The sequence below is a fragment of the Somniosus microcephalus genome, chromosome 7, assembly GCF_052327205.1.
Source record: "Somniosus microcephalus isolate GS21.2 chromosome 7, FLI_Smic_1.0, whole genome shotgun sequence".
Lineage (NCBI taxonomy): Eukaryota > Metazoa > Chordata > Chondrichthyes > Squaliformes > Somniosidae > Somniosus > Somniosus microcephalus.
In genome coordinates, this window is record NC_140993.1 from 84,750,969 (window position 1) to 84,778,584 (window position 27,616).

The 27,616-nt window shown below is 43.0% G+C and overlaps 1 protein-coding gene across 3 annotated transcripts in view; it reads left to right on the forward strand.

The window, feature by feature from the left end:
• tmem64 (transmembrane protein 64) overlaps positions 1 to 26,549 on the forward strand; it is an 86,915-nt gene extending 60,366 nt beyond the window's left edge. The window contains exons 2-4 of one of the 3 annotated variants that reach the window (XM_085992699.1): positions 19,460 to 19,615; positions 20,493 to 20,659; positions 22,873 to 22,958. In XM_085992699.1, coding sequence (XP_085848825.1) covers positions 19,460 to 19,615; positions 20,493 to 20,630 — 294 coding nt within the window. In that variant the 3' untranslated portion in view covers positions 20,631 to 20,659; positions 22,873 to 22,958. Of the gene's footprint in view, positions 1 to 19,459; positions 19,616 to 20,492; positions 20,660 to 22,872 lie in introns of all 3 variants that reach the window. The other 2 variants (XM_085992700.1, XM_085992698.1) reach the window with 2 other exon arrangements.
• Positions 26,550 to 27,616: the final 1,067 nt, after the last annotated feature.

Genomic DNA, 27,616 nt, shown 5'->3' on the forward strand with positions numbered 1-27,616 from the left:
AGGAAATGCATTTCTGTTTCAACCTCGCCAGCCAGACATTGATCGCATATTCTATTCTCTCTAGGCTGCCAGGATTTCTTGTATCTGCCTTTTTCAATTTCCAGTTGGTGGTCGCTTAGTCTGTACCTGGTGAGGGTCTGTCTCTGTTTTGTGTCTCTGATGGTCGTGAGGTAGTCTGCCAGTTTATATTCTCTTTTTAGGGCCCGGTAACATTCTAATCTGCTTTGGCTTTCGGTTATTTTGTTCCAATGTTCCAGGTAGGTTTCTTTGCATTTTTTAATGATTTGGTTCACTCGGATTGGTGTTTGGGCGGCTGTGTTGGTCTGGGGCTGGTCAGGGTCCGGCTGAGTACTTAGTTTCCGTAGCAGCTGACTCAGGGGACTCTTTTCTGGGTTTAGCTCTTGGGTCTGAAAGGCTTTGAAATGAAGGGTGTCTGGGGAGCTAGATTTGAGGTGATTTAGGAAGTTTAGTGCTCGTTTTTGGATGTTTATTATCAGTGGGTATCTGCCTAGTTCGGCTCTGCATGCATTTGTTGGCGTTTTCCTTTGGGTGCGAAGGATGCTTCGGCAGAATTCTGCATGTAGGGCTTCTATTGTATGTTTTTCCCATTTAGTGTAGCTTTGGTGATTTAGCGGGCCCCATACTTCACTACCGTACAGTGCAATGGGCAGGATTATGCTGTCAAATATTTTGAGCCAGATTTTGATTGGGATTTGGATGTTGTAGAATTTTCTTTTTATTGCATATAGGGCTCTTCGGGCTTTTTCTTTTAGTGCATTCACTGCTATGCTGAAGCTCCCTGATGCTGTAATAGTTAGACCAAGGTAGGTGTAGCTCATAGTGTGTCCTATAGTGATATAACTGAGGGTAAACTGGTATTTGTTTTCCTGACATCTGGGCCTTTTTTGAAAAATCATGATGTTGGTTTTCTTTAGATTTACTGTTAGAGCCCAATTTTGGCAGTATTTGTCGAGTAGGTCTAGTTGTTGCTGTAATCCCTGTTCTGTGGGAGACAGCAGAACCAGGTCGTCCGCATAGAACAGGGATTTCACTTCTCCATCTAGGAGACGGAGACCTGGTGACTCGCTTTGCTCCAGCATGTCTGCTAATTCATTTATGTATATGTTGAACAGGGTCGGGCTCAAATTGCAGCCCTGCCGGACGCCTCTTCTCTGGGTGAAGAAATCGGTGCGTTTGTCTCCAATTTTGACCCCGCATTTGTTTTTCAGATACATTGATTTAATAAGGTCATAGACTTTGCCCCCTATTCCACATTGAAGAAGTTTATAATAGAGCCCTTCGTGCCATATAGAGTCAAAGGCTTTCTTGAAGTCGATGAAACAGGCGAATATTTTCCCATTTTTTGTTTGGTGTATATGTTTTTCAATGAGGGTGTGAAGGGTATAGATATGGTCGGCGGTGCGGTGTTTTGGAAGAAAGCCTATTTGGTTTTTTCTGAGGATATTATGTTTGTTAAGAAAATCAAGTAATCTATTTAGAATACTGCAGAATAACTTCCCTAGACAACTGTTGACACAGATGCCGCGGTAGTTATTTGGGTCTGATTTGTTTCCGCTTTTATATATGGGGGAGATTAGTCCTTGGCACCAGATATCGGGAAAACAGCCTGAACGTAATATGATGTTGAATAATTTGAGTACCGCACCCTGCATCTCCATATTGCTGAACTTGAGCATTTCATTTTTGATGTTGTCTGGGCCACAGGCTTTCTTTAGGTGGAGAGATTTTGTTTTTGTGGCCATTTCTTTCCATGTGATTGGGGAGTCTAGAGGGTTTTGGTTGTCTTTGATTGTTGCTTCTAATGTGTGGAGTTTTTCTGTGACCTGATGTTGACTTGGGTTTGTTTCGTTTATTGGGATGTCTTTGTAGAGGTTTTCAAAATGTGTTCTCCAGATGTCGCCATCTTGGATTGGTAATGCTTGCAATTGTGTTGTACTCAGGTTATTCCACATTTCCCAGAATTGTTTTGGGTTGGTGGAGTTTTCAATTTCTTCTAGTATTTTGTGGGTATAGTTTTGTGTTTTGTTCCTAATGGTGTGTTTATATCTTTTGAGGGTTTCATTGTATCTAGTACGTAGGTCCGGATTGTTTGGTTGGCGATGCTTTTGGTTTGATATTTTTCTCAGGTCTTTTCTGGCATTTTTGCATTCGTGGTCAAACCATTTCTTATTTTTATTTTGTCTTTTGTGACTCTTCCTCTTCTGTTTCACGAGGTCGGCTTTTACAGCTGCCTCATGAAAGATCATATTTATATCCTCTATGGCCATGTTTACCCCATCTCTGGTGATCTCATATAGATTTTCTTTAAATTTTGAAATTTTACTTGTGAGATCAGGTGAATTTAGTGCTGTGATGAATTTATCTCCACTGTCTGGGGCCCATCTGTATGTCTGGTTTATTTTATGTAGCTTACTGGGTTCCTTTTTTGTGTCTGTAGTTTGGGCAGAAAGTTTAAGGTACACATTTATTTGGTTATGGTCTGAGAGGGGGGATTGCTGCCTGACAGTGAATGCGTTGATATCGCAGGGGTCCAGGTCAGTGATTGTATAATCCACCACACTAGACCCAAGAGTTGAGGAATATGTGAGTCTCCCTAAGGAGTCCCCTCTGAACCTACCGTTAACTATGTACAGGCCTAAGGCTCGGCAGAGTTGCACTACCTCCCTACCGCTTTTATTTATTTCACAATCGAGGTTGTTTCGGTTTGCGATGGCTGGTGTGACATATAGAGGGGTCTGGCCAAACACATGGTTGTTGCCCTGTGGGTCTATGAAGTCAGGTTCACATCCTGTCCTTGCATTTAGGTCCCCACATAGTAGCACCTTTCCTTGGGCCTGGAAATGGCTGATTTCCATGTGGAGAGTGTCAAATATCTCCTCTTCAAAATATGGCGATTCTATTGGAGGTATGTAGATCGCACATAAGTAAACATCGTTTTTTGCTATTCCTATATTTTTATCTAATTTTAGCCATACGTGTGATTTTCCCTGTTTTATCGGTGAGATGTGTTTGTTCAGTTCTCCTTTATACCACACCAGGATTCCCCCGGAGGTTCTGCCCTTGCGTGTCTTAATGTTCTTTACTGAAGGCACAATAATTTCATGGTACATTGGGGGACAGTGGGTCGGCATGTCCTTTTGGCACCATGTTTCTGTTAACACAATTATATCAATGTCTTTTATAGCTTTTAGGAATTCAGGGTCTGTACTCTTCATCCCAAAAGTTGAGGAGCGGAGGCCCTGGATATTCCAGCAGCTTATGTGGAAAGAACGCATTTATATAGTTCAATAAAACGAAATAAAATGGACCTATTTTGTGGGATGAGTGTGGAAACACTATTTTCTATAATGCTAAATGATGATTTAGTATAAATTTCATGAGGCATGCACATATATCTATCTAATAGTAGTAATAATACTGATAAGATAACAATAATGATAATGATAAATAACAATATTAATAATTTCTCCGGCTTTCTATCAGGCTGTTCAGCATCGTCATGATCTTTCTCAGTTCTTGGTCTACAGTCTGGTCTAGAGGGGGGTCTTGGGTCAGGTATAAAAGCACGGTTCTGTTGGTTTTGTAAAGGGGGGTGGGGGACATTGGTGGTCCTGTTTGGGTTACGGCTCCCAATGGTAGAGGGGGTGGGAGGGCTGCGTCTTTTGGCAGTGTTTATGAGGTTTTTTGCAAAGACCCACTCTCTCTCTCTCTCTCTCTTTTTCCCTCCTCTCTCTCTCTCTCTCCCTCCTTCTCTCTCTCCCTCCTCTCTCTCTCTCCCTCCTTCTCTCTCTCTCTCCCTCCTTCTCTCTCTCTCTCTCTCCCTCCTCTCTCTCTCTCCCTCCTTCTCTCTCTCCCTCCTCTCTCTCTCTCTCCCTCCTCTCTCTCTCTCTCTCTCTCTCCCTCCTTCTCTCTCTCTCTCTCTCTCTCTCTCTCCCTCCTTCTCTCTCTCTCTCTCCCTCCTCTCTCTCTCCCTCCTCTCTCTCTCCCTCCTCTCTCTCTCCCTCCTCTCTCTCTCCCTCTCTCCCTCCTTTTCTCTCTCTCTCTCTCCCTCCTCTCTCTCTCTCTCTCTCTCTCTCCCTCCTCTCTCTCCCTCCTCTCTCTCTCTCTCTCTCTCCCTCCTCTCTCTCTCTCTCTCCCTCCTCTCTCCCTCCTTCTCTCTCTCTCTCTCCCTCCTCTCTCTCTCTCCCTCCTTCTCTCTCTCTCTCCCTCCTTCTCTCTCTCTCTCCCTCCTTTTCTCTCTCTCTCTCCCTCCTTCTCTCTCTCTCTCTCCCTCCTTCTCTCTCTCTCTCTCCCTCCTTCTCTCTCTCTCTCTCCCTCCTTCTCTCTCTCTCTCTCCCTCCTTCTCTCTCTCTCTCTCCCTCCTCTCTCTCTCTCTCTCCCTCCTCCTCTCTCTCTCTCCCTCCTCCTCTCTCTCTCTCCCTCCTCCTCTCTCTCTCTCCCTCCTTCTCTCTCTCTCTCTCTCTCTCTCTCTCTCTCTCCCTCCTTCTCTCTCTCTCTCCCTCCTCTCTCTCTTTCCCTCCTCCTCTCGCTCCCTCCCTCCTCCTCTCGCTCCCTCCCTCCTCCTCTCGCTCCCTCCCTCCTCCTCTCGCTCCCTCCCTCCTCCTCTCGCTCCCTCCCTCCTCCTCTCGCTCCCTCCCTCCTCCTCTCGCTCCCTCCCTCCTCCTCTCGCTCCCTCCCTCCTTCCTTCTCAATTCAATTCAAATGCTTTATTGGCATGAAAGTTTACAGGGAACCATATTGCCAAAGCTTACATAACAAAAAGTACAGTTTTCCAACATTCTGTAGGTGTCAAACAATTTTGACCTTCGTTGGGTACATACAATATTAGTTTAAACAATATTAATTTGAACATCGTTGGGTACTAATCTTAATTTTGACAGGTCATCCAATTCTTTCAAATCTGGGGTTGTTTGGCTGAGCTTGTCAAATAATATGTTTCTTGTTGTGTTGAATTTTTCGCATTTTAGGAGGAAATGCATCTCTGTCTCAACCTCGCCGGCCAGACATTGATCACATATTCTATTCTCTCTAGGCTGCCAGGATTTCTTGTATCTTCCTTTTTCAATTGCCAGTTGGTGGTCGCTTAGTCTGTACCTGGTGAGGGTCTGTCTCTGTTTTGTGTCTCTGATGGTCGAGAGATAGTCTGCCAGTTTATATTCTCTTTTTAGGGCCCGGTAACATTCTAATCTGCTTTGGCTTTTGGTTATTTTGTTCCAATGTTCCAGGTAGGTTTCTTTGCATTGCTTAATGATTTGGTTCACTGTGTTGGTCTGGGACTGGTCAGGGTCCGGCTGAGTAGGAGTACTTAGTTTCAGTAGCAGCTGACTCCGGGGACTCTTTTCTGGGTTTAGCTCTTGGGTCTGGAAGGCTTTAAAATGAAGGGTGTCTGGGGAGCTAGTTTTGAGGTGATTTAGGAATTTTAGTGCTCGTTTTTGGATGTTTATTATCAGTGGGTATCTGCCTAGTTCGGCTCTGCATGCATTTGTTGGTGTTTTCCTTTGGGTGCGAAGGATGCTTCGGCAAAATTCTGCATGTAGGGCTTCTATTGTGTGTTTTTCCCATTTAGTGTAGCTTTGGTGATTTAGCGGGCCCCATACTTCACTACCGTACAGTGCAATGGGCAGGATTATGCTGTCAAATATTTTGAGCCAGATTTTGATTGGGATTTGGATGTTGTAGAATTTTCTTTTTATTGCATATAGGGCTCTTCGGGCTTTTTCTTTTAGTGCATTCACTGCTATGCTGAAGCTCCCTGATGCTGTAATAGTTAGACCAAGGTAGGTGTAGCTCATAGTGTGTCCTATAGTGATATAACTGAGGGTAAACTGGTATTTGTTTTCCTGACATCTGGGCCTTTTTTGAAAAATCATGATGTTGGTTTTCTTTAGATTTACTGTTAGAGCCCAATTTTGGCAGTATTTGTGGAGTAGGTCTAGTTGTTGCTGTAATCCCTGTTCTGTGGGAGACAGCAGAACCAGGTCGTCCGCATAGAACAGGGATTTCACTTCTCCATCCAGGAGACGGAGACCTGGTGACTCGCTTTGCTCCAGCATGTCTGCTAATTCATTTATGTATATGTTGAACATATGTTGAACTCTCTCTCTCTCCTCCTGTCTCTCTCTCCTCCTGTCTCTCTCTCCTCCTGTCTCTCTCTCCTCCTGTCTCTCTCTCCTCCTCTGTCTCTCTCTCCTCCTCTGTCTCTCTCTCTCTCCTCCTCTGTCTCTCTCTCTCTCCTCCTCTGTCTCTCTCTCTCTCTCTCCTCCTCTGTCTCTCTCTCTCTCTCCTCCTCTGTCTCTCTCTCTCTCCTCCTCTGTCTCTCTCTCTCTCCTCCTCTGTCTCTCTCTCTCTCCTCCTCTGTCTCTCTCTCTCCTCCTCTGTCTCTCTCTCTCCTCCTCTGTCTCTCTCTCTCTCTCCTCCTCTGTCTCTCTCTCTCTCCTCCTCTGTCTCTCTCTCTCTCTCCTCCTCTGCCTCTCTCTCTCTCCTCCTCTGCCTCTCTCTCTCTCCTCCTCTGCCCCTCTCTTTCTCTCCTCTGCCCCTCTCTTTCTCTCCTCTGCCCCTCTCTTTCTCTCCTCTGCCTCTCTCTCTCTCTCCTCCTCTGCCTCTCTCTCTCTCTCTCTCCTCCTCTGCCTCTCTCTCTCTCCTCCTCTGCCTCTCTCTCTCTCCTCCTCTGCCTCTCTCTCTCTCTCCTCCTCTGCCTCTCTCTCTCCTCCTCTGCCTCTCTCTCTCTCTCCTCCTCTGCCTCTCTCTCTCTCCTCCTCTGCCTCTCTCTCTCTCCTCCTCTGCCTCTCTCTCTCTCCTCCTCTGCCCCTCTCTCTCTCCTCCTCTGCCCCTCTCTCTCTCCTCCTCTGCCCCTCTCTCTCTCCTCCTCTGCCCCTCTCTCTCTCCTCCTCTGCCCCTCTCTCTCTCCTCCTCTGCCCCTCTCTTTCTCTCCTCTGCCCCTCTCTTTCTCTCCTCTGCCCCTCTCTTTCTCTCCTCTGCCTCTCTCTCTCTCCTCCTCTGCCTCTCTCTCTCTCTCCTCCTCTGCCTCTCTCTCTCTCTCCTCCTCTGCCTCTCTCTCTCTCTCCTCCTCTGCCTCTCTCTCTCTCTCCTCCTCTGCCTCTCTCTCTCTCTCCTCCTCTGCCTCTCTCTCTCTCTCCTCCTCTGCCTCTCTCTCTCTCTCCTCCTCTGCCTCTCTCTCTCTCTCCTCCTCTGCCTCTCTCTCTCTCCTCCTCTGCCTCTCTCTCTCTCTCCTCTTGTAGTGTATGTACCCGTCTACTTTTAAGGGAACTATTGAATGTAACCGTTCACCTTTAAGAGAACTACTTTAGGTGTGGCACTATTTGTTTGGCTTCTGTATACTGTAATACCGATAGTGACCACACCAGTATAGAAGTGTTGTGGCAGGATTGCTGGGGCAGATTCACCCGGACCTTCGAATAGTAAAGACCTGTTTGTTTGTTACTTCTGAAGTCTGTGTATTTATTAACTGCACGACCCACAGACTTTACAGTGGCGACGAGTCCGATCGTACCCTGCGGCAAGACTACCAAAGCAACGAAGAGCGTCGAAGAGAGGCAACCGCCCTCGTCGTGCTGCTGAAAGAAAACACGAGGCTGCAGCAGGAGGAAGGAGGAAGACTTTAGCAACAAAAGCTTCCATCTGCAACAGGCACTGACTACCCTTCTACCACGGTGCGGAGTGAGCCGATCAGCTGGAAACAAGGCGGCCGCGGAGACTGTGAGTAGGGGAAGGTGTAGAGAATATCCGGAGGATAAGGGCTGTGCACTCGACCACGGTCGAGGGGGGAACGGAGCCGGTCAGAAAGTCGGGTCCAACGGCGTCGTGAGACAGTCAGACCTCGATCGGCGGGAAAACCGGGCAGCGACCGCAGCCACGAAGCGCTGAGACTGAGTAGGCGCGGGAAGAGAAACCCAGCCGCAGCCGGGGAGGGAAACACCGGTCTGCGAGAGGGCTGGGAGGCGAACAGGATCCGTGCGGGTGGGAGAGAGAGACAGAGCCGAGCAAGGGGAGAGAGACTGCGCGAGAGCCAGTCCAGCGGCTGAACTGTCCTCCACCAACGGGGTACCCAGAGCCGGTAGAACCGAACGTGCGGGAGAGGGAGAGACAGAGCCGAGCAAGGGGAGAGAGACTGTGCGAGAGCCAGTCCAGCGGCTGAACTGTTCTCCACCAACGGGGTACCCAGGGCCGGTAGCACCGAACGTGCGGGAGAGCGACAGAGCCGGGTACGGAGAGAGAGACTGCGCGAGAGCCAGTCCAGCGGCTAAACTGTCCTCCGTTAACGGGGTGTACCCAACGCCGGTAGAGCCGTGCGGGCGGGAGGAAAAGACAGAGCCGAGTAAGGGGAGCTGTGCGGAAGCCAGCCAGCGGCTGAACCTGTCCGCTGTGGGGGAAGCGTACCCCTTCCACCGGGAAGAAACGCGGGAAGCCGCCATTAGGCGGAGAAGACGCCAGAAGCGGGAAACCGCCATTGAAGTGGGCGGGGCGAGAAAGGAAGAGCGGGAAACCGCCATTTTCGCGGGAAACCCGCCATCTTAACTGACATACCGCCATTGAAGTGGGCGGGGAGAGAAGGAAAGAGCGGGAAACCGCCGATTTCGCGGGAAAACCGCCATCTTAGAAATAAACAAATAAATAAGAATACTTAAAGAAATACTGGTGCTGCTCCCAAGGGAAGAAAGATGCCTAAGCGAGGGAATATTAACGACTTTAATTCTGAAATAGAAGACTGGGCCACGTACGTGGAACGCATAGAGATCTATTGCGAAGCCAACAAAATAGAGGAAGACGACAAGGCGATAACATTGCTAAACTCGATGGGGGCAAAAACATACGGGCTCTTGAAGCATCTAATAGCACCAAATAAACCAGCGGATCAGACCTTCGAAGAGATTGTGGCTGTGCTGAAGGACCACTTGAACCCCACACCGTTGATGCTGGCTGAACGATTCAAGTTCTACGCAAGAACGCAGAGGAAAGACGAAAGCAATGCGGAATACTTGGTCGAACTGCGTAGGCTAGCGAAATACGGCCAGTTCGGAGGGAATCTGACAGAAGCGCTGCGGGACAAGTTCGTATGCGGATTGTCCAAAGAAGGGACGCAGAAGCGACTACTGGAAGAGAACAACCTCACACTGGACAGGGCTGTCCTTATAGCTGCATCGCACGAAGCCGCAGCGAAAGGAACGGCGGAAATGCAACTAAAGGTGGCGGCACGCGGGGTGGACCAAATTACTTCAAGCACAACAAAATGCTACCGTTGTGGGAAGACAACGCATGACCAGAATCAATGCTGGTTTAAGAACCAAGAGTGTAGGAAATGTGGCAAACTGGGTCACATCGCGAATGTATGCCGGTCCGGGAAAAAGACCAACAATCAAAGGAAGCCACCACAAGAAAAGTACAACAAGGTACACAAGGTGGCTGAGAAGAGTTCAGACGAACAGAATTCAGACTCAGACCCAAACAACCAGGAGCTGGGTAGTCTGAGAATCCACAATGTGGGTAAAGAAACGGATCTACAGTCCATCTGGGTCATACTAAAAATAGCTGGAGTCCAAGTAAGAATGGAGCTGGACACTGGATCAGCTCTATCAGTCATCAGCCGAAGGGACTACCACCGGCTATTCTCTCACATACCTTTAAGAAATACCAAGTTCGTATTACAGACATACACGGGGCATAACGTATACCCCGTGGGGAAAATAAGAGTCAAGGTGAGAGATAGGGGTAAAGAACACCCAAGAATGAACTTGTACGTATTACCTGAGGGAGGACCACCACTTCTAGGACGGGAGTGGATTAAGAAAATAGACATGGAAGGGCATTACCTCAAAGCCATAATGAGGGAGGACTCGGTGCAAGCTATTAGCTCAGATTCTGAAATGGATGATGATAAGACCAAGTCGAATATGGAAGACAAGGCTAAAAGGGACTTGTCGACGATGGGGAAGAAAACGAAGACATGCCGAAGGACTTATGGTACCAAGAAGAATAAAGCTGCAGAGCAGAACTCCAGGTTGACAGAGAATTCTGAGCCTGTTCAAGCAAAGGATTCATCCACGACGGAAGAACACCGAGCTCGGACGCAAACTTATGTCAAAGTATGACAACAATTAGAACAGTTGAGTGACCGTCTCGTACAAGAGATGAAAAATATGGAAAAGTTCTGGGACACCGAATGGGAGAACCTGGAAAGACAACAGAGACAGCTAGCTCAAGCAGAGAGCGACCATAGAGCCATCGTGGTCAAATACCAATCACATTCCCCTGATGCTGTTCAGGAACTAGAATATTTACAGAACGAACCAAAGGAAGAGGAATCTTCAGGAAGCCAGGATTTTATTCCAGTTCTTCTCTACGACTCCTTACAAGCAGAGTGTGAGAAGTTGAAAGAACAGTATGAACAGGCCCAGGCTACAATTCTGGAGGGGGTTAACTCGGCAGCCTCCGAAAAGCTAGTTTCAGTAGAAGCATATGAACAACTAAAGGTTGAACATGAGCAAGAAGTCCAAAGGCTGCAGGAAATTCTTGATGAGCTCAAGGCCAAGACAGACTCATCGGTAGAAGTTCCATCCATAGATGAGAAATTAGAGGTGAAAAACATGGCAGAGCATGAAAGACAGGATGTCCAAGAACTCATAAAATCATTGAAGGACACACAAGACAAATATGAGGCGGCAATGACCGAGGTTCAACAACTTGAAGAACAGATTCAACTGGGAATCCTTTCAGTGGAAGGGAAGGAAACTGTAAGAAACTCAGAGACTGTAAGAATGGTCCCTGAACATGAACTAGAGAGCATAAGGGCGCAACTTTTCCGAGCGCTGAAAGCCAAAGTTCAAGAGGAACGTAAGGTGGAAGTATTGGAGAAGGAGGTGGATGAAATGGAGAAGACTCTGATCCACCGTGTTCCCAGGGAAGAATTAACGGTCAGCCAACTCCTTCATATGCTGAAGGACAAGACTCTGCAAGGGGAACAATCTGAACACGAGCTTCAATCTTCAGGGGGAACGAGTTTGGAGCTCTCAAAAGTCACGGAGATAGCTGAGGTGGCAACACAAATTTTACAAGGATGCCAAAAGTACGTTGAATCACGTCAAGGTGAACAGAAGAATGTGGAAACCGTTACTTCAGTAGAAGGTTTAAATAGCCTGATAACGCAATTCCCGATGGAAGGGAAGGTATTGAACTCATAAATGAGGTCCATCGTGAAGGAATGGCAGATAACCCAGGAAGAGCGGGATGAATATGAATGCATGAAGAAGGCTTTTCAAGAAAGATGTCTAGGGAAGGAACCACCGTCGGCTAACGTCCAGACGGGTGAGGAGGAAGAAGAAGGCTCTCTCGCTGGCCTAACTCAGGACGAACCCGAATATTACCATGACCTGTTGAGTGACACTGAATATTACGAGGATGTGGTCTGCCCTGCTTGTGATGAAAACTCCCAAAGTGCTGAAATCCGGATGAAGCACTTAAGGTCTAAGGAACATAGAGAGTTGGTGGCGCTACAGCTGGCAGCCGAGAAAAGAGTTTCAAAAAGGCAGAAAAGAAAAAGAAGAAGCAGAAGATAATAACTGTCTAAAATATTAGCACTTCTACCATCCCAGGCGGGACATTACGAAAGAAGCTAAATTAGTTGAAAGACTGGAAAATGTCAAGACAGCCAGTTGGTTGTAAAAGTCCGCACTGCTGGTTCAACAGGACGAAAGTTCAAGCTGTTACGTCAAGAAAAAGGCTATGGAGGAGTCACGCTAGCCAGGTGAACCGGCTACACCAAAGAAATGTTGTTCGGAACGAGTCAAGATCAGAGACTGAATCTATGAACTGTTTCCGCAGAGACTGAATCTGTCAATTGTTTTATATGACATTGACTCCACCGAGATTATATCTGTAATTTGTTTTATAGGAAGTTGAAGATATGTATGTTTAACGGGGACTCTAAGTAATAAGCTAAAAAGGGAGGATTGTAGTGTATGTACCCGTCTACCTTTTAAGGGAACTATTGAATGTAACCGTTCACCTTTAAGAGAACTACTTTAGGTGTGGCACTATTTGTTTGGCTTCTGTATACTGTAATACCGATAGTGACCACACCAGTATATAAGTGTTGTGGCAGGATTGCTGGGGCAGATTCGCCCGGACCTTCGAATAGTAAAGACCTGTTTGCTTGTTACTTCTGAAGTCTGTGTGTATTTATTAACTGCACAACCCACAGACTTTACACCTCTCTCTCTCCTCTCTCTCTCTCTCCTTCTCAATTCAATTCAATTCAATCAATTCAATTCAAATGCTTTATTGGCATGAAAGTTTACAGGGAACCATATTGCCAAAGCTTACATAACAAAAAGTACAGTTTTCCAACATTCTGTAGGTGTCAAACAATTTTGACCTTCGTTGGGTACATACAATATTAGTTTAAACAATATTAATTTGAACAGTCGTTGAACATCGTTGGGTACATTCAGTATTAATTTTAAACAGTCCTCAGGTTGTGACATGTTACATATTTGGCACCAAGGTATGGTCTGTCTCCTTCTCCAAGGACTAATCTTAATTTTGACAGGTCATCCAATTCTTTCAAATCTGGGGTTGTTTGGCTGAGCTTGTCAAATAATATGTTTCTTGTTGTGTTGAATTTTTTGCATTTTAGGAGGAAATGCATCTCTGTCTCAACCTCGCCGGCCAGACATTGATCACATTCTATTCTCTCTAGGCTGCCAGGATTTCTTGTATCTTCCTTTTTCAATTGCCAGGATTTCTTGTATCTTCCTTTTTCAATTGCCAGTTGGTGGTCGCTTAGTCTGTACCTGGTGAGGGTCTGTCTCTGTTTTGTGTCTCTGATGGTCGAGAGATAGTCTGCCAGTTTATATTCTCTTTTTAGGGCCCGGTAACATTCTAATCTGCTTTGGCTTTTGGTTATTTTGTTCCAATGTTCCAGGTAGGTTTCTTTGCATTGTTTAATGATTTGGTTCACTCGGATTGGTGTTTGGACGGCAGTGTTGGTCTGGGACTGGTCAGGGTCCGGCTGAGTAGGAGTACTTAGTTTCAGTAGCAGCTGACTCAGGGGACTCTTTTCTGGGTTTAGCTCTTGGGTCTGGAAGGCTTTAAAATGAAGGGTGTCTGGGGAGCTAGATTTGAGGTGATTTAGGAAGTTTAGTGCTCTTTTTTGGATGTTTATTATCAGTGGGTATCTGCCTAGTTCGGCTCTGCATGCATTTGTTGGTGTTTTCCTTTGGGTGCGAAGAATGCTTCGGCAAAATTCTGCATGTAGGGCTTCTATTGTGTGTTTTTCCCATTTAGTGTAGCTCCTTCTCTCTCTCTCTCTCTCTCTCCTCTCTCTCTCCTTCTCTCTCTCTCTCTCTCTCCCTCCCTCTCTCCTTCCTCTCCCCCTCTCCCCCTCGCCCCCCCCCCTCAAATTCAAATTCAAATCGCTTTATTGGCATGATAAGGTACATCTTATGTTGCCAAAGCATCATAATACATTTATGGTTGAACACACAAACGCAGTTCTATTCATAGTGTATAAACAGGTATATCCCTGAGTGTATAAATATACAATCGCATTATTTATATATACTCTTTTCTTAGTTTACTGGTTGTCCCTCTGTTCATGGCAAGCTGTAACATAGTGTGCCGCCAGTGTTACACAGCTTCTCTCCTCCCCCAGTAGGTATGGAAGTTTTTGGTTGTCATTCAGATTTCTGAATTCATGGCATATTTGTGAGAATTTTTGGTAGAAATTCTCCCTGATGCCCTGATATTTTCCACAGGCTGAGGAAGTGCATCTCTGTCTCCACTACTCCCTGACTGCAGTGAGAGCATATCCTGTCTTCTCTTGGCAGCCTGGTCTGCCTGTGTCTGCCTTTTTCGATCGCTAGGCTATGCTCGCTAAGTCTGTACCTTGTCAAGGTTCTTCTCAGTTTGTTATCCTTTACCATGGTCAGGTAATCAGCTATGTTGTATTGTCTGTTTAGGGCCAAGTAGCAATTGAGTTTGCTTTGGGTTTTTGTTGTTTCTGCCCAATATGTCAGATATTTTTCCTTTTGCTTAGCGACGATTGTGTTGGGTCGAATTCTTTGTGTTACCCTGTCACTGTCCTGGGGCTGGTTGTTGTTAGTATTGTTAGTAGTTACTTCACTGAGTCCCAGGACTAGTTGACTGAGGGTATTCTTCTTTATGGTCCGCTCTTGGCATTTCAGGGCGTCGTAGTGATAGCATTGGGGGTTGCTCATTTGTAGGTGATTCCAAAATTTGGTGGCTCTTTTTTGGATAGTGATTATTAATGGATATTGGCCTAGTTCCGCCCTGCATGCATTGTTTACTGTTTTCCTTTGAGTCCGGAGGATACTTTACAGAATTCTGCATGTAGGATCTCAATTGGGTGTTTGTCCCATTTTGCAAATTCTTGTTGTGTTAGCGGTCCCCATACCTCACTGCCATAGAGTGCAATTGGTTCAATTACTGATTTGAAAATTTTGAGCCAAATGCTAATTGGGATTTCTATTTGGATTGATTTTTTGATGGCATAGAAAGCCCTTCTTGCTTTCTCTTTCAGTTTATTCACAGCCAGTTTGAAGTTTCCCGTAGAACTGATTTTTTAAGCCCAAGTTTGTGTAGTTAGTGGTTTGTCCAATTTTGGTTGTTCCTAGTGTGAAATTTATTTTGGGTCCCTGATGTTTGGATCTTTGCTGGAACACAAGGACTTTGGTTTTTTGGGGATTTATTGTCACGGCCCAAGTCTGGCAGTACAACTCCAGCAGGTCCAGGTTCTGCTGTAGACCCTCCTTAGTTGGTGACAGCAGAACCAGGTCGTCTGCATAGAGGAGGAATTTAACCTTGGATTCATATAGGGTGAGGCCGGGTGCTGTGGATTGTTCAAGTAGTTTTGCCAATTCATTTATGTAAATATTAGAGTGTCGGTGAGATTGGCGAGCCCTGCGTCACCCCCCGCCTCTGTGGGAAGTATTTTGTTTGTTTGTCTCCAATCTTAACTGCACATTTGTTGTTTGTATACATTGATTTAATTACATCATATGTTTTTCCTCCTACCCCGCTTTCGATAAGTTTCAGGAATAAACCGTCATGCCAGATGGAGTCGAAAGCCTTCTGGAAATCTATAAAGCATGCGTAGATTTTGCTTTTGTTATGGTGAACGTGTTTGTCAATTAGGGTCTGTAGGGTGAAGATATGATCTGATGTTCTATAGTTTGGCAGGAATCCAATTTGGCTTTTACTCAAGACATTGTGCTCCTCAAGGAAGTTTATAAGTCTTTTGTTTATGATGCTACAGAATACCTTTCCCAGGTTACTGTTTACACAGATGCCTCGATAGTTATTTGGGTCGACTTTGTCCCCACTTTTGTATATGGGCGTTATGAGTCCTTTGTTCCAGATATCAGGGAAGTAACCGACACTCAGAACCAAGTTGAAGAGTTTTAGGATAGCCAGTTTCATTTTGTCGTTTGTGTGTTTAATCATCTCGTTTAGTATGCCGTCTGTCCCGCAAGCTTTTCCTGGTCGCAGGTCCTTGAGTTTTTCAGAAAGTTCTTTTTCTGTTATTGTGGAGTCTAGCGGGTTTTGGTTATCTTTTATGGCCATTTCTAGCTTTTCTAGTTTTTTGCATATTTGGTGTTGCTCTGGCCTTAGTGTGTTTTTCTGGTATAATTTTTCAAAGTGGTTTTCCCATGTGTCCCCATTTTGAATGGCCAATTCGTCGTGTTGTTTTTTGTGTAGTGTATTCAAGTTGTCCCAGAAACAATTGGAATCAATGGATTCCTCCATGGAGCTGAGTGTATTCTTAATATATTGCTCTTTTTTGGTTCTGAGTGTGTTTCTGTATTGTGTTAGTGTCTGACAATAAGTAAGGCGTAATTCCTCGTTTTCTGGATGTCTGTGTTTTTGGTTTGATATTTTTCTAAGTTTTTTCCTCATGTTATGGCAATCTGGGTCAAACCATTTTTCATAGTTTTTTGTTTTGGGTTTGTTCTTGCGAGCTTTCAAGTTTGCACTTGTTGCCAAATTATCAAAAATATTGTTTAGGCTATTTACTGCCCGGTTTACGCCGCCTTTATTGTGAGTGTATATGTTATCCAGAAAGGTGTCCAAGAGAACTTGAGTTGGTGCATTGCTAATTGTTTTCTGGTATTTTTCCGTGTCGTTTTTGGCCCATCTGTACGGTTTTTTGGTGTTGTACAGTTTACTGGGTTGTGTTTCTATGTTGTTTGTTTCTGTCTTTTTGAGATACATAGTAATTTGACTGTGATCTGATAGTGTTGTTTGTGGTTTGACTGTGAATGCTCTGAAAGAGGATGGGTCCAAATCTGTAATCATATAGTCTACTGTGCTGCAGCCAAGAGGTGAGCAATAGGTCGATCTTCCTAGGAGGTCTCCTATGAACCTACCATTGACAATGTCCCTCTCTCTCTCTCTCTCTCTCTCCTCCCTCTCTCCCTCCCCCTCTCTCTCCCTCTCCGGGTGGTAGTGGGGAAGGCTGTTGGTGGGGCGTTTGTAGGCAGCAGATCATGTGGTGCAACTTCCAGGAATGCATCCAACCAGAGTTGGCAACCTTGCATCATGCCCCTAGACATTCATACATTAGCCTACAGATCACTGTTTCCCTTCCATGAATTAGTTTCCAGTGTGCTTCACTAAACATGGGTGGAACTTATAACTAAAGTGGCTGTTTAATTGAGTTTGTGGTGGAAGGAATGTAACAGCTGTCTTAATTGGGTGTATGATGGAGATGCACCCAGTAGTATAGAATATCATTTAGGCTGGATGGAAAAGAGACTAACAGCTGCCCTGATCAGAACCAGCTGTGGTAATGGAATATTCTATAATCCAGGTCCATAGTCATAAACAATCAACAAGTTCTTAGTTCTTGCAGTTGCTTAATATTCAGTGAGTCCAAAACTGGATGAAACAGAACCTAAAATTAACAATTGCTCTGATCAGATCCAAGTGCAATAATGGAGTATTTCATCATTCAGATTCATGGTGACATAGTTTTAGTGCTACAAGAGCAGTTTGTTTATCAGCCAACTGGTCATTTGTTTACAGGTGAGCCTAGGCACTGAGTATCAGCAAGGTTGTATGATTGGGAGCAGGGACAGCATCACTGGGACACCTGATCTTGTCCCCGCCCAGCAGTCACTTGTATACTTTTTGGTAGAATTCACTGGAAAACATTTAATAGAAATCCTGATCTTCCTTTCTTCATGTTTACCCCCAACTCATCAAGTGACAGGTAGGTCTCACTGCAGTCCCATCTTGTCAGCAACACAGACTAGGAATTGATTCTGGGATCTTTCGCCTCTCTCTGGCACAGTGCCGCAACAAGTTGTAATTTGCCCACAATACCATTTGGAAAGCTTAATCAACTTTATATTTGCACATAAAGCTCGAGGAACAGCACCTTGTCTTCCGATTAGGCACTTTACAGCCTTCCGGACTCGATATCGAGTTCAACAATTACAGATCATAACCTCGGCCTCTTATATTTTTATATATTTTTTATCCACACTTTTGCTTTGTGCCTTTTCCTTTTTTTCTCTCCCACATGGCAGCTGTCTCTCATTCTGCCAGCACATTTCACACTTCATCGAGAGCCATCTTTTGTCTCTTTACCTGTCCTATTACCGTCTTGTCTTGAATATCTCTTAATGTCTCTTCACCTCTCAGACCTTCCCTTTTTATTCTTTCATCCCCTCCCCCATTTCCCAGCCCCCAAACTGGCCTTTTAATCTGTTCATTTCCTGCTTTTTTTTCTCAGTTCTGAAGAGGGGTTTCAACCTGAAACATTAACTCTCTTTCTCTCTCCATGGATGCTGCCTGGCTTGCTGAGTTTTTCCAGCATTTTCTGTTATTTTATATTTGTATAGTTTTAGAATTTAGTGAGAGGCTGTGGAAGCTCAGTTGGTAACTGCAGTCGCTCATTAATGATCAAGAAGGTTATAGTTCTGTCCTGCATTAGCTGTTTATTTTTTTATTCGCTTATGGGATGTGGGCTTCGCTGGCAAAGCCAGCATTTATTGCCCATCCCTAGTTGCCCTTGAGAAGGTGGTGGTGAGCCGCCGCCTTGAACCGCTGCAGTCCGTGTGGTGAAGGTACTCCCACAGTGCTGTTAGGGAGGGAGTTCCAGGATTTTGACGCAGCAACAATGAAGGATCGGCGATATACTTCTAAGTAAGGATGGTGTGTGACTTGGAGGTGGTGGTGTTCCCATGCACCTGTTGCCCTTGTCCTTCTAGGTGGTAAAGGTCGCGGGTTTGGGAGGTGCTGCCGAAGAAGCCTTGGGGAGTTGCTGCACTGCATTTTGTAGATGGTACACACTGCAGTCATGGTACGCCGGTGGTGGAGGGAGTGAATGTTTAAGGTGGTGGATGGGGTGTCAATTAAACAGGCTGCTTTGTCCTGGATGGTGTCAAGCTTCTTGAGTGTTGTTGCAGTTGCACTCATCTAGGCAAGTGGCGAGTATTCCATCACACTCCTTACTTGTGCCTTGTAAATGGTGGAAAGGTTTTGGGGAGTCGGGAGGTGAGACACTCGCCGCAGAATGCCTAGCCTCTGACCTGCTCTTGTTGCCACAGTATTTATGTGGCTGGTCCAGTTAAGTTTCTGGTCAATGGTGCCCCCCAGGATGTTGGTGGGGGATTCAGCGATGGTAATGCCGTTGAATGTCAAGGGGAGGCGGTTAGGCTCTTGCTTGTTGGAGATAGTCATTGCCTGGCACTTCTGTGGCACGAATGTTACCTGCCACTTAGCAGCCCAAGCCTGAAACGTCATCCAGGTCTTGTTGCATGCGGGCATGGACTGCTTCATTATCTGAGGAGTTGTGAATGTGCTTTCAGTTGGGAATGCTACAATTAGCATCTGTGATGGTGAGGATTTAATCTTATCTCATGATTCCTGCTGGAAAGTATGCTTGTGGACTTCAGGCAAGGACAGGATTGGGTTCAACGGTTTTCTGCCACCCCTTTTTATTGGCTCTGGTAAAAATAGCTTCCTGAGACCTGCTGTCTGACCTAAAACATGAATGGCCATGTTGCCGGAGCATTTTGGTGGGGGTGGTGTATGGTGTCCATGAACTACCCTAATGCGTTATCATCGAAAACAGGATAAAATTAGCGTGGCAATTTTTTTGAAATTCTGTGAGGCCTTACGCTGTGTTGGGTTACATGTCATTGTTGAACTGTATTTGTGCTGCTGATTGATTGATTAAGGAAGCTTTGGTTGAGTTTACACTTAAATCGGGTAACTGTCAGTGGTATTGTAGTAGTCAAGTCTCCCAGCAAAACTGCTTTGATCTTGAATATTTCATAAGTGATACTGATGCTTATTTACTTACTGGATTTCTGACAAATTGATCCTTTATTTGATGTAGCTGCTGATTTATAGCTTCTGATATCCTGAACTAATATTTAGTTTTATGGTCTTGCAGATTACTGATTTATCTCTCCCAAACTACCTTGTTGCATCTTCAGTTGGACTGCTCCCCACTCAGCTTTTGAATTCTTACCTGGGAACAACCCTGCGCACAATGGAAGATGTTATTGCTGAACAGAGTGTCAGTGGATATTTAATATTCAGTCTACAGGTAGGGCGTATTGCTTGTATTAACTATTGTCTTGATCATAAGCAGTGAAAATTCACCAATCTTGGCAAAATATTATAGCACACCCAGGATAATAGAGAGAAACATTTATTTTTTAAAAAGTGCTGCGGATGCTTTTTCTAAATTAAAAGCGCAATATAAATGCAAGTTGTTACTCCAGCTACAGGTTCTATCCATTGCTTCATGGGTCCTCTGTCTTTGAAAGGCAACTGAATTTCACAAACACTAATAGAATTTTAGGCTTTAAATGCCAAACAAATGCATTAAGCAGTAAATGAACTTGCATAGAACCATATACTGGTAGAGGGTTAGAGCAAGGAACAAGTCCCTTTGGCTCATTGTTTTTGTGCTGATTTTCTAAACTTATCCCACTATCTTTCTGTCTCCCCATCTTCCTCTGCTTTAAATTTTATTCAAGAAAAATTCCTTTAAAAGTTGCAATGGTCTCTGCCTTGACTGCTCCTGGTGACAAAGCATTCCATTCTCCAAAAGCCCTCTGTGTGAAGTAATTTCTCCAAAGCTCTTGTTATTGATCATTTTAATTTGATGACTCACATCACTAACTCCCAATCAGACTTTCCCTATTCTCCCTATTAAAACCCTTTTTATATTTTTAGAATCAGTTATTAAATCTTTTTGGTTTTCTCTACTCCAGTCCCTGTATCTTGCCTGACGATCTTAATTTCCCATCTGTGGTATAATTTTGGTGTACTGTGCTGTTCACTCTGGATTTAATGTCCTTTTCATAATGGGGCACCCAATGCTGTGCACAACTGTGGCTTAAACATTCCCTTGTACAAATTTATCATTGACACTTTGGTTTTATAAAATTCAAAACTTTCAGAATTTTAAACCCTAGGTTTTTTGGTTCATCCCAATCAACGTCAACAACAGTTTACATTTATATAATGCCCTTAACATCATAAAACGTCCCAAGGCGCTTCACAGGAGCAATATCGGACAACATTTAACACCGAGCCACATAAGGAGATATTAGGACAGGTAATCAAAAGCTTGATCAAAGAGGTAGGTTTTAAGGAACATCTTAAAGGAGGAGAGTGAGGTGGGGAGGCAAAAGTGGGAGGGAATTCCAGAGCTTAATGCCTAGACAGCTGAAGGCATAGCCGTCTTCAATATCTTTCTACCGAATGCATACTCCCATTCTATGTTTTTCTTCCGTTATTCTCATTAAATTGCATCTGCCGCCTGCATACTCTCTGTTAACTGTGCGTGTTCTTCGAAAGGCGACAGTCTTTATTGCTGTTTGCCAGACTCCCTACTTGGGTATTATCTACAAATTGCAATATTGTGCTATCTATACTGAGAACAAAAGTGGATACACCACTTCCAATCTTTCTCTAATCCAAGTAACCCCAAGTAACACTAGTCCTTTTGATCCCTGTCCATCAACCAACTTTTTATCCATACTGCTGCATTTCTATCTCTTCTACCATATGTCTGATTTTTTCTAAAGCCTCTTATGAGACACCACAAGTGTCTTCTGAAAATCCAAAAAACCACATCTACTTAATTCCTTTTTGTTTATCCAACTGATAAATTATTGCATTTTTTCTGAATGAAGAAATAGTCAAACCCATGACTTGTTTTTAACATTCAAATTGGCTGCCCTTGATTAATCCTGTGCATTTCTAAATACTCACTAAATTGTATCTTTAATTGTGAATTCTAAGAATTTGCCCATATTTGATATTAGACTAACTGGTTTATGTTCCCTGGTTTATCCTTCTCTCCCATCTTGCACAAAGGTGTTACTTTAGCTATGCTCCAGTCTCTTGGCATAATTTCCATATTTAAGGCAGATTGGAAAATTGTAGTAGTGCTTCTGCTATCTCCACTAAGTTCCTTTAACTTCCTAGTGTGCATATAGTCAGGACCTGGTGACTTAGTCACCTGGAGTTCTGCATATTTTTAAACCACTGATTCCAGTTATCTCTAACAATTATTCCACATCCTTCTCTAGTACACCTACAATTCTCACTTCCACATTAATTTGTAAAAACTGATGCAAGATATTTAATATCTCCAACATACCTTCTCCACAACTAGATTTCTCCTTTTATGCCTGAGTAGTCATACCCTCTAGTCCTTTTACTTTTATATGCTTATAAAAATATGTTGCTATTGCCTTTTTGTTATCTGCCAGCCTTTATATTTATTTTCCCTTTTAGTCCTTGTTTCTCTCCCATCTCCTCTCGTGCAATCTCTTGAACTCATTCCATTCACAAGACCCACTTCCTTGACCCCATTTCCATTAAACTGTTGAACACCCAACTCTTTTTCTGGCCTCCATGCTAGCTGACATGATAAATAGTTCTCTTTCCTTGGGCACTGTCTCCCTCACTTTTAAAACTGCTGAAATTTCTCCCCCACCAACAAAATTCGACCGTTCAGCCTCTGTTTTTACAAATAACCACCCCATCTCCAACCTCTCGTTCCTCTGCAAAGTTCTTGTTTGTGTTCTCGCTTCCCAAATTCATGCCCATCTCATTACCCAAGCACTGCCTCATTCTAAACCAGATTGTTTGCAATTTTGGTATTATATTTGACCCCAAGCTGAGCTTCCAACTCCATATCCTCGCCATCACAAAGACTGCCTGCTTCCACCTTTGTAAAATTGTCTGCCTTTGCCCCTGTCAGCCCATTTATTGTTTAAACCCTCATCCATGCCTTTGTCACCTCCAGGCTTAACTATTCCAATGCTCTCCAGGGCAGTCCTTCCATCTTTTCTGCCCATATCCGCATGAAGTCCCTTTCGCCCATCACCCTGTCCTTGCTGACCTACAGTGGATCATTTCCTGGACCTTCCCGCCGGCACCAATTCAAATGAAAAATTCTCATCCTTGTGTTTAAACCCCTTTGATGAACTCACTCCTCCAGCCCAAAACCCTCCAAGGATTATAGCCTTTTGTGCATTCCATCCTCCCCTCTGCCTCACCATTGGTGGCTGTGCCTTCAGCCATCCAGGATGCAATGCCTTCGAATTCCCTCCGTAAACCCCTCCACCTATATAGAAGTGCAAGTTGTTGGTTGTTGTGATTGAAACTGCAAAATTACAGGATTCTTAAAATAGTTTGGTCATCTACTAGCTGGATGTGCTTATGTCGATCTGATTGCATGGGAGTTAAAAATCTTGATTTGTAGAAGTATTCAGTGAGTGTATTCTCTGTTATCCATGTGATTATGCTGTGGTTATTTTACTTTCTTTCTTCTGGTTACAGATTTGCATCAGCGTTGGATTGATGTTTTATGTTGTGCACAGGGCTCATACCGAATTGGATGCTGCCATTTTGGCTTGCCAGATGGAACTTAAGACTTCACTGATTAAAGGTGGTCACCCAAATGGAGCTAGCTTGACATTCTGTAATAAGAGGACTTCAGCAATGACAAGTGGGGGTGTTAATATTGTGTGAATTGAAATGATTATATAGATTCAGGGAATTGTAAACCTGTCAGCCAGTACTAATTTAGTTCAGTCGAGGCCAATGACTAATTGTTGTGCATCAGTAAGTATGGCTTCACACAACTGCCTTAATAGTGAACAAGTTAATAGTATGGCACTGGCAGCTAAAATAGAAAGGTAAATCACAAGCCATACAGTGATGGAGTTTAGTTGCTGGTGAAAAAGAAAGGTGGGAGGTCAACTTAAAACAAAACAACTAACATTAGTAATATATTGATAACCGAATCCCACATGCAGTGCGGTTGAACCATGTCTATCCGTGTTGTGGAAAAATGTATCCTGTAACATTTGCTTTTTTTCCCCACTGTAAGGGTAAGGATGTTTAGCTCTCCTCTCCTTGGCTATTGACCTTGTAAATTGGTTACCCAATCAAAATTGTGCAGAGTGATGTATATTTAGTAGCAACAGTTTTTTGCAATCTAGTACGTGTGTCAATATGGTGTATCTAGTAAGACAGCTTCTATATGCGTGAGGTAACTGCCTGATGTCAAATGAGCAGGCAAGAGAAAGAACCAAAATACCTCCCACCTTTTTGGAGAGTAAAATGGAGTGTTATAAGTTGCACAGTTTAGAACAATGGAATTTCATGTCACCGAACAATCAAAGTACCTTTTTAAAAATCTGGTTAAAGTCCCCTTTAAAGCATTAAATAATACAGCGGTTTTGCTGATCAATCAAATAAGCACTAAGTTTATAATTATGTCTCTTGCATTGTAATCTTCTAATTAAGCGAGTAGGAGTACCGCAGGTGACCCTGTGTTACTTGTAATATGCACTTTAGTTACTTGGTCTTAATCTGAATGATACCATTTGTAGAATAAAGGATGACAGCAGAGTGTGTCTCAAATATAATAAGATTTCACTGTCATTCAACTGTTGCGGCTATCTGCTATAATTGAAATAATAGGTAAAATGTCGGATTAAAAGGAACATTTCCTAAATAAATTATTTTGCACACTAGAGTTAGCATGTTAAAACTAGAGACGTGTATGTCTTAATAGTGATCAATTTGAACCAGCTAACATTGGGAACATTAAAATGCACGTGAACATGCTCTTGCTCATCGGAGCATGAAAGTAAAAATATATCACAATGTGATTTATATTTTTCTCAATCTATTCCAATCTGAGTGGGTTCAAGGTGTCCTATGCACTTACAGAAACCAAGGGGGTGGTGTGTGTGTGTGTTTTTAAAACTATGTCGTCTGAAACTATAATGAACCAACTGATGTATATGTCGACATCCCGAGGCTCTTCATTACTGTGTGAAGATTATATCAGTTAGGGCTGCTCGATTTGTTAGAGTACTGGTGTATTAATGTCTAGACATTACAATTGGAAACATAGTTTGCAATGAATGAGGTCTGTAGTCTTTTAATAATCTCGGTGCAATGTCATTTCTGCAAAGACGTTGAGGTTATTTTACCCTGCATTTGAAACCCTTGTACTTTAAATAACACTAAAATATATATATATTTTTTAAAACCCACAACTAAGCAATTAAATGCAGTAAATTATAAATAGAAAATGCTGGAAGTGCATAGCCAGTCGATTACTTGAGTGACCAATCCATCTTGATCAAATGGGATTTTCTTTTCAGGCAGATGCATATACCAGAAATGTTGCATGTCTCAAATTGGTTTTGTTAATCAGTAGGCAGGAGCATACAATGTTTCATGTTGCTTTAACATCCCACATGTAAGATAAAATAATATTTTAGTGCAGTATATATTGAGCATCAGTTACAGTTAGTGCACTATTGTGTAATAAACATGCTGTATAAAGACCAGTTAATACCAAATGTGCTGTTCTATGGCACAATGATGTGCTGCATGTTTTCTGAGCCATTACTTTGAACTATCAATGTAATGTTTGTTTTCATTTTTGCTTGTTGCTTTGTGTCAGGCCTTATAATCTGATAACCACTTTACATACAGTTCATGAGGTAATTTTTATATGATGTAACATTTACAGGGTACAAACACCATTTGTACTCTGTCTTTGTAACTTGGATGCACAATAGCTGCTGGAGTTGACAGACATGCACTCCTAGCCCATACCAAATGCACATGAATTGCTTCCTTTTATTTGATGTGTACAATATGTTTTGAATTATGTGGCCTATGTACCATTCGGTCTTATTCCAAATTATTTCAGGGTCATGGATATAAATTGAACAGCGGTAGTTAAGGGCTGAAGTAATGAAATGTAATGTGGTAGTGAAAAATATATTTAAGAATAATTGGGATCCAGTTAAAATAGACATACTGAGCTTATTACAGTTTTTGTTTTGAAAACCGCTGTGATGGGGAAGGGAGTGAAGCACATTTGTTTACGCTTAAACTTTGTAAATTGTGGGAGTAGACTTGTAGCTGGTTATGTAAATTTGCAAGGCATATACTATACCTTTTTTTCCTCAAACTTCAGTTAAATTTAAAACTTAATGTATTTTACATCTGAACTGGGTCACCGTCTTGATGGGGGTTAAGCTGTTCAATGCAAAAGGTCCCTTTAAAGAATAGGATTTAGCTGTAATGTATGAGAAAAGCACACTGCAAAGAATTTTACTTTTTAACTTGTTTCCTGTTTGTCCATGAATATCAGTGAGGTAAAGTACAATTGATTTTACAAACTGAAAACGGGTATGGAACAGATGCAACTTTAACTTGGGACTTTGATGACTTAATGCTTTTTTTATTGTAAATAATAAAAGTAAATTACAGCTGTGACTTCCCTTCTATAAGCAAAAGTTGAACTGATGTGAAAGGTTAACCAACATATTCTGCTTTTTTGTTTGCAAATACACAATGGTGACTATTTTGTTTAGTGTGTGTAAATTGAATTGCCCTTTATATTTCTTGGGAAAGTATTAAGATTTTATAAAGCTTGAATTGTCAGATACTTTCATATAATGGCACATGGCAATAATATGTATGTATATCAATGGTATGTAATATAGACTGTATGTAGAATTTTTCAGTAATCAGCTGCAGAAGGTTCCTTAATAAATCTGCAGAAACATCATTATAGTTGTTAAATGTTTTGTGTGAAAATCAAGAATGTGTTGTGCATGAACTGTTGGTGTCCATACTGACAGCCACTGCCTCTATGGAAACTCCAGAATAAAAGATGAAATTGAAGCTGTAGTATATATTCTAATAAGTGATTCCAGTGCTATAATCTAATTTTGGGTTCAGATGACTGTTAGAACTGTTGTGGTTTGTCATTTGACTGGCTCAATTAGATCACTGTCTTAAAGTTGCTCCTGGTGTCCGGTATTTTGTATAGAAACAACCGATGGTTTCTGTACACTGTAAAATTGATACCATTGTTTACTATAAAGTGCATTTCTTAATTGTATTGATGTCAGATGAAAGATTGAATATTTAATTTAATGTACAATAAGCTGTTTTAATAAATTGACTTCTTAAAGTGATCTGACAGTTCTTCATTTGCTTCTGCATCATAGCTGTTGGTCATGTTAGCCCTTCCAGTTTAGGAGTATGTTTTAGAATTTTTAAACAGATTAAAGAATTATATAACATACTAATTAGAGCTAATTTTTTTTAACCTGAACCATGTTTAATTTTATATTTCAGATTTTGTTGGATCTTATCGAGAAGAAGCTAACACATAATGGAGGCCCCAGGATTGATCCCTGTGCTGCATCAGCTGATTTCAGCTGATTTCAGTTGGATAGCAGTAAAGGCACAAATTAACTCCTCGCTATGATTAAGAGGGTGGGGGGTGGAGATTAGGCATAGTTCTGTTCTCGATTGCTATCTAGTGATCCCTGCTGCAAATGGTGGACATTGGGTAAGAGCTTGCTGGTAATATCACCATGATTGAATAGTCTGCTGACCGTGTTGTTTAGGCTAAGGTATTAATAGGAAATTGGCAAAATGCTGGAAAGTAAACTAAAACCTGTGAACTGGGAATCAGCAACTTTTGAGGAGTGGAGAAATTTGGTGGGAAAATAATACTTTTCATGTCTCAAAGATTGAAATCAGTAGGAAGTTTTTTTTAAAATTTACTATGTAGCAAGGAACATTACAAGCAGGGCAAAATAACTACCTGCTGATTTAAATTTTCTAGTGATATGTAAGGTATGATTCCCTGATCAGAGAATTTGAATTTATATAACAATTTTCATGTCCTCAGGATGTCGGATGGTGTAAATCTCGCATAGGGCCGTACCCATATCCGCACCAGGTCTCCATGGTGAATAGCCTCTGGCATGGGAAAATAATACCTTTTCGTGTCAATGAAAAATAGCCAATTAATTATTTTGAAAGTGTAGTTGTTTTGCAGATAAACATGCCAACCAGTTTTCACACAGCAAGGTCAACAACAGCAACTTGTATTTATATAGCACCTTTAACATAGTAAAACATCCCAAGGCGCTTCACAGGAGTATTAAAAGACAAAATATTTGACACCGAATCACATAAGGAGAAATTAGGGCAGGTGACCAAAAGCTTGGTCAAAGAGGTATGTTTTGAT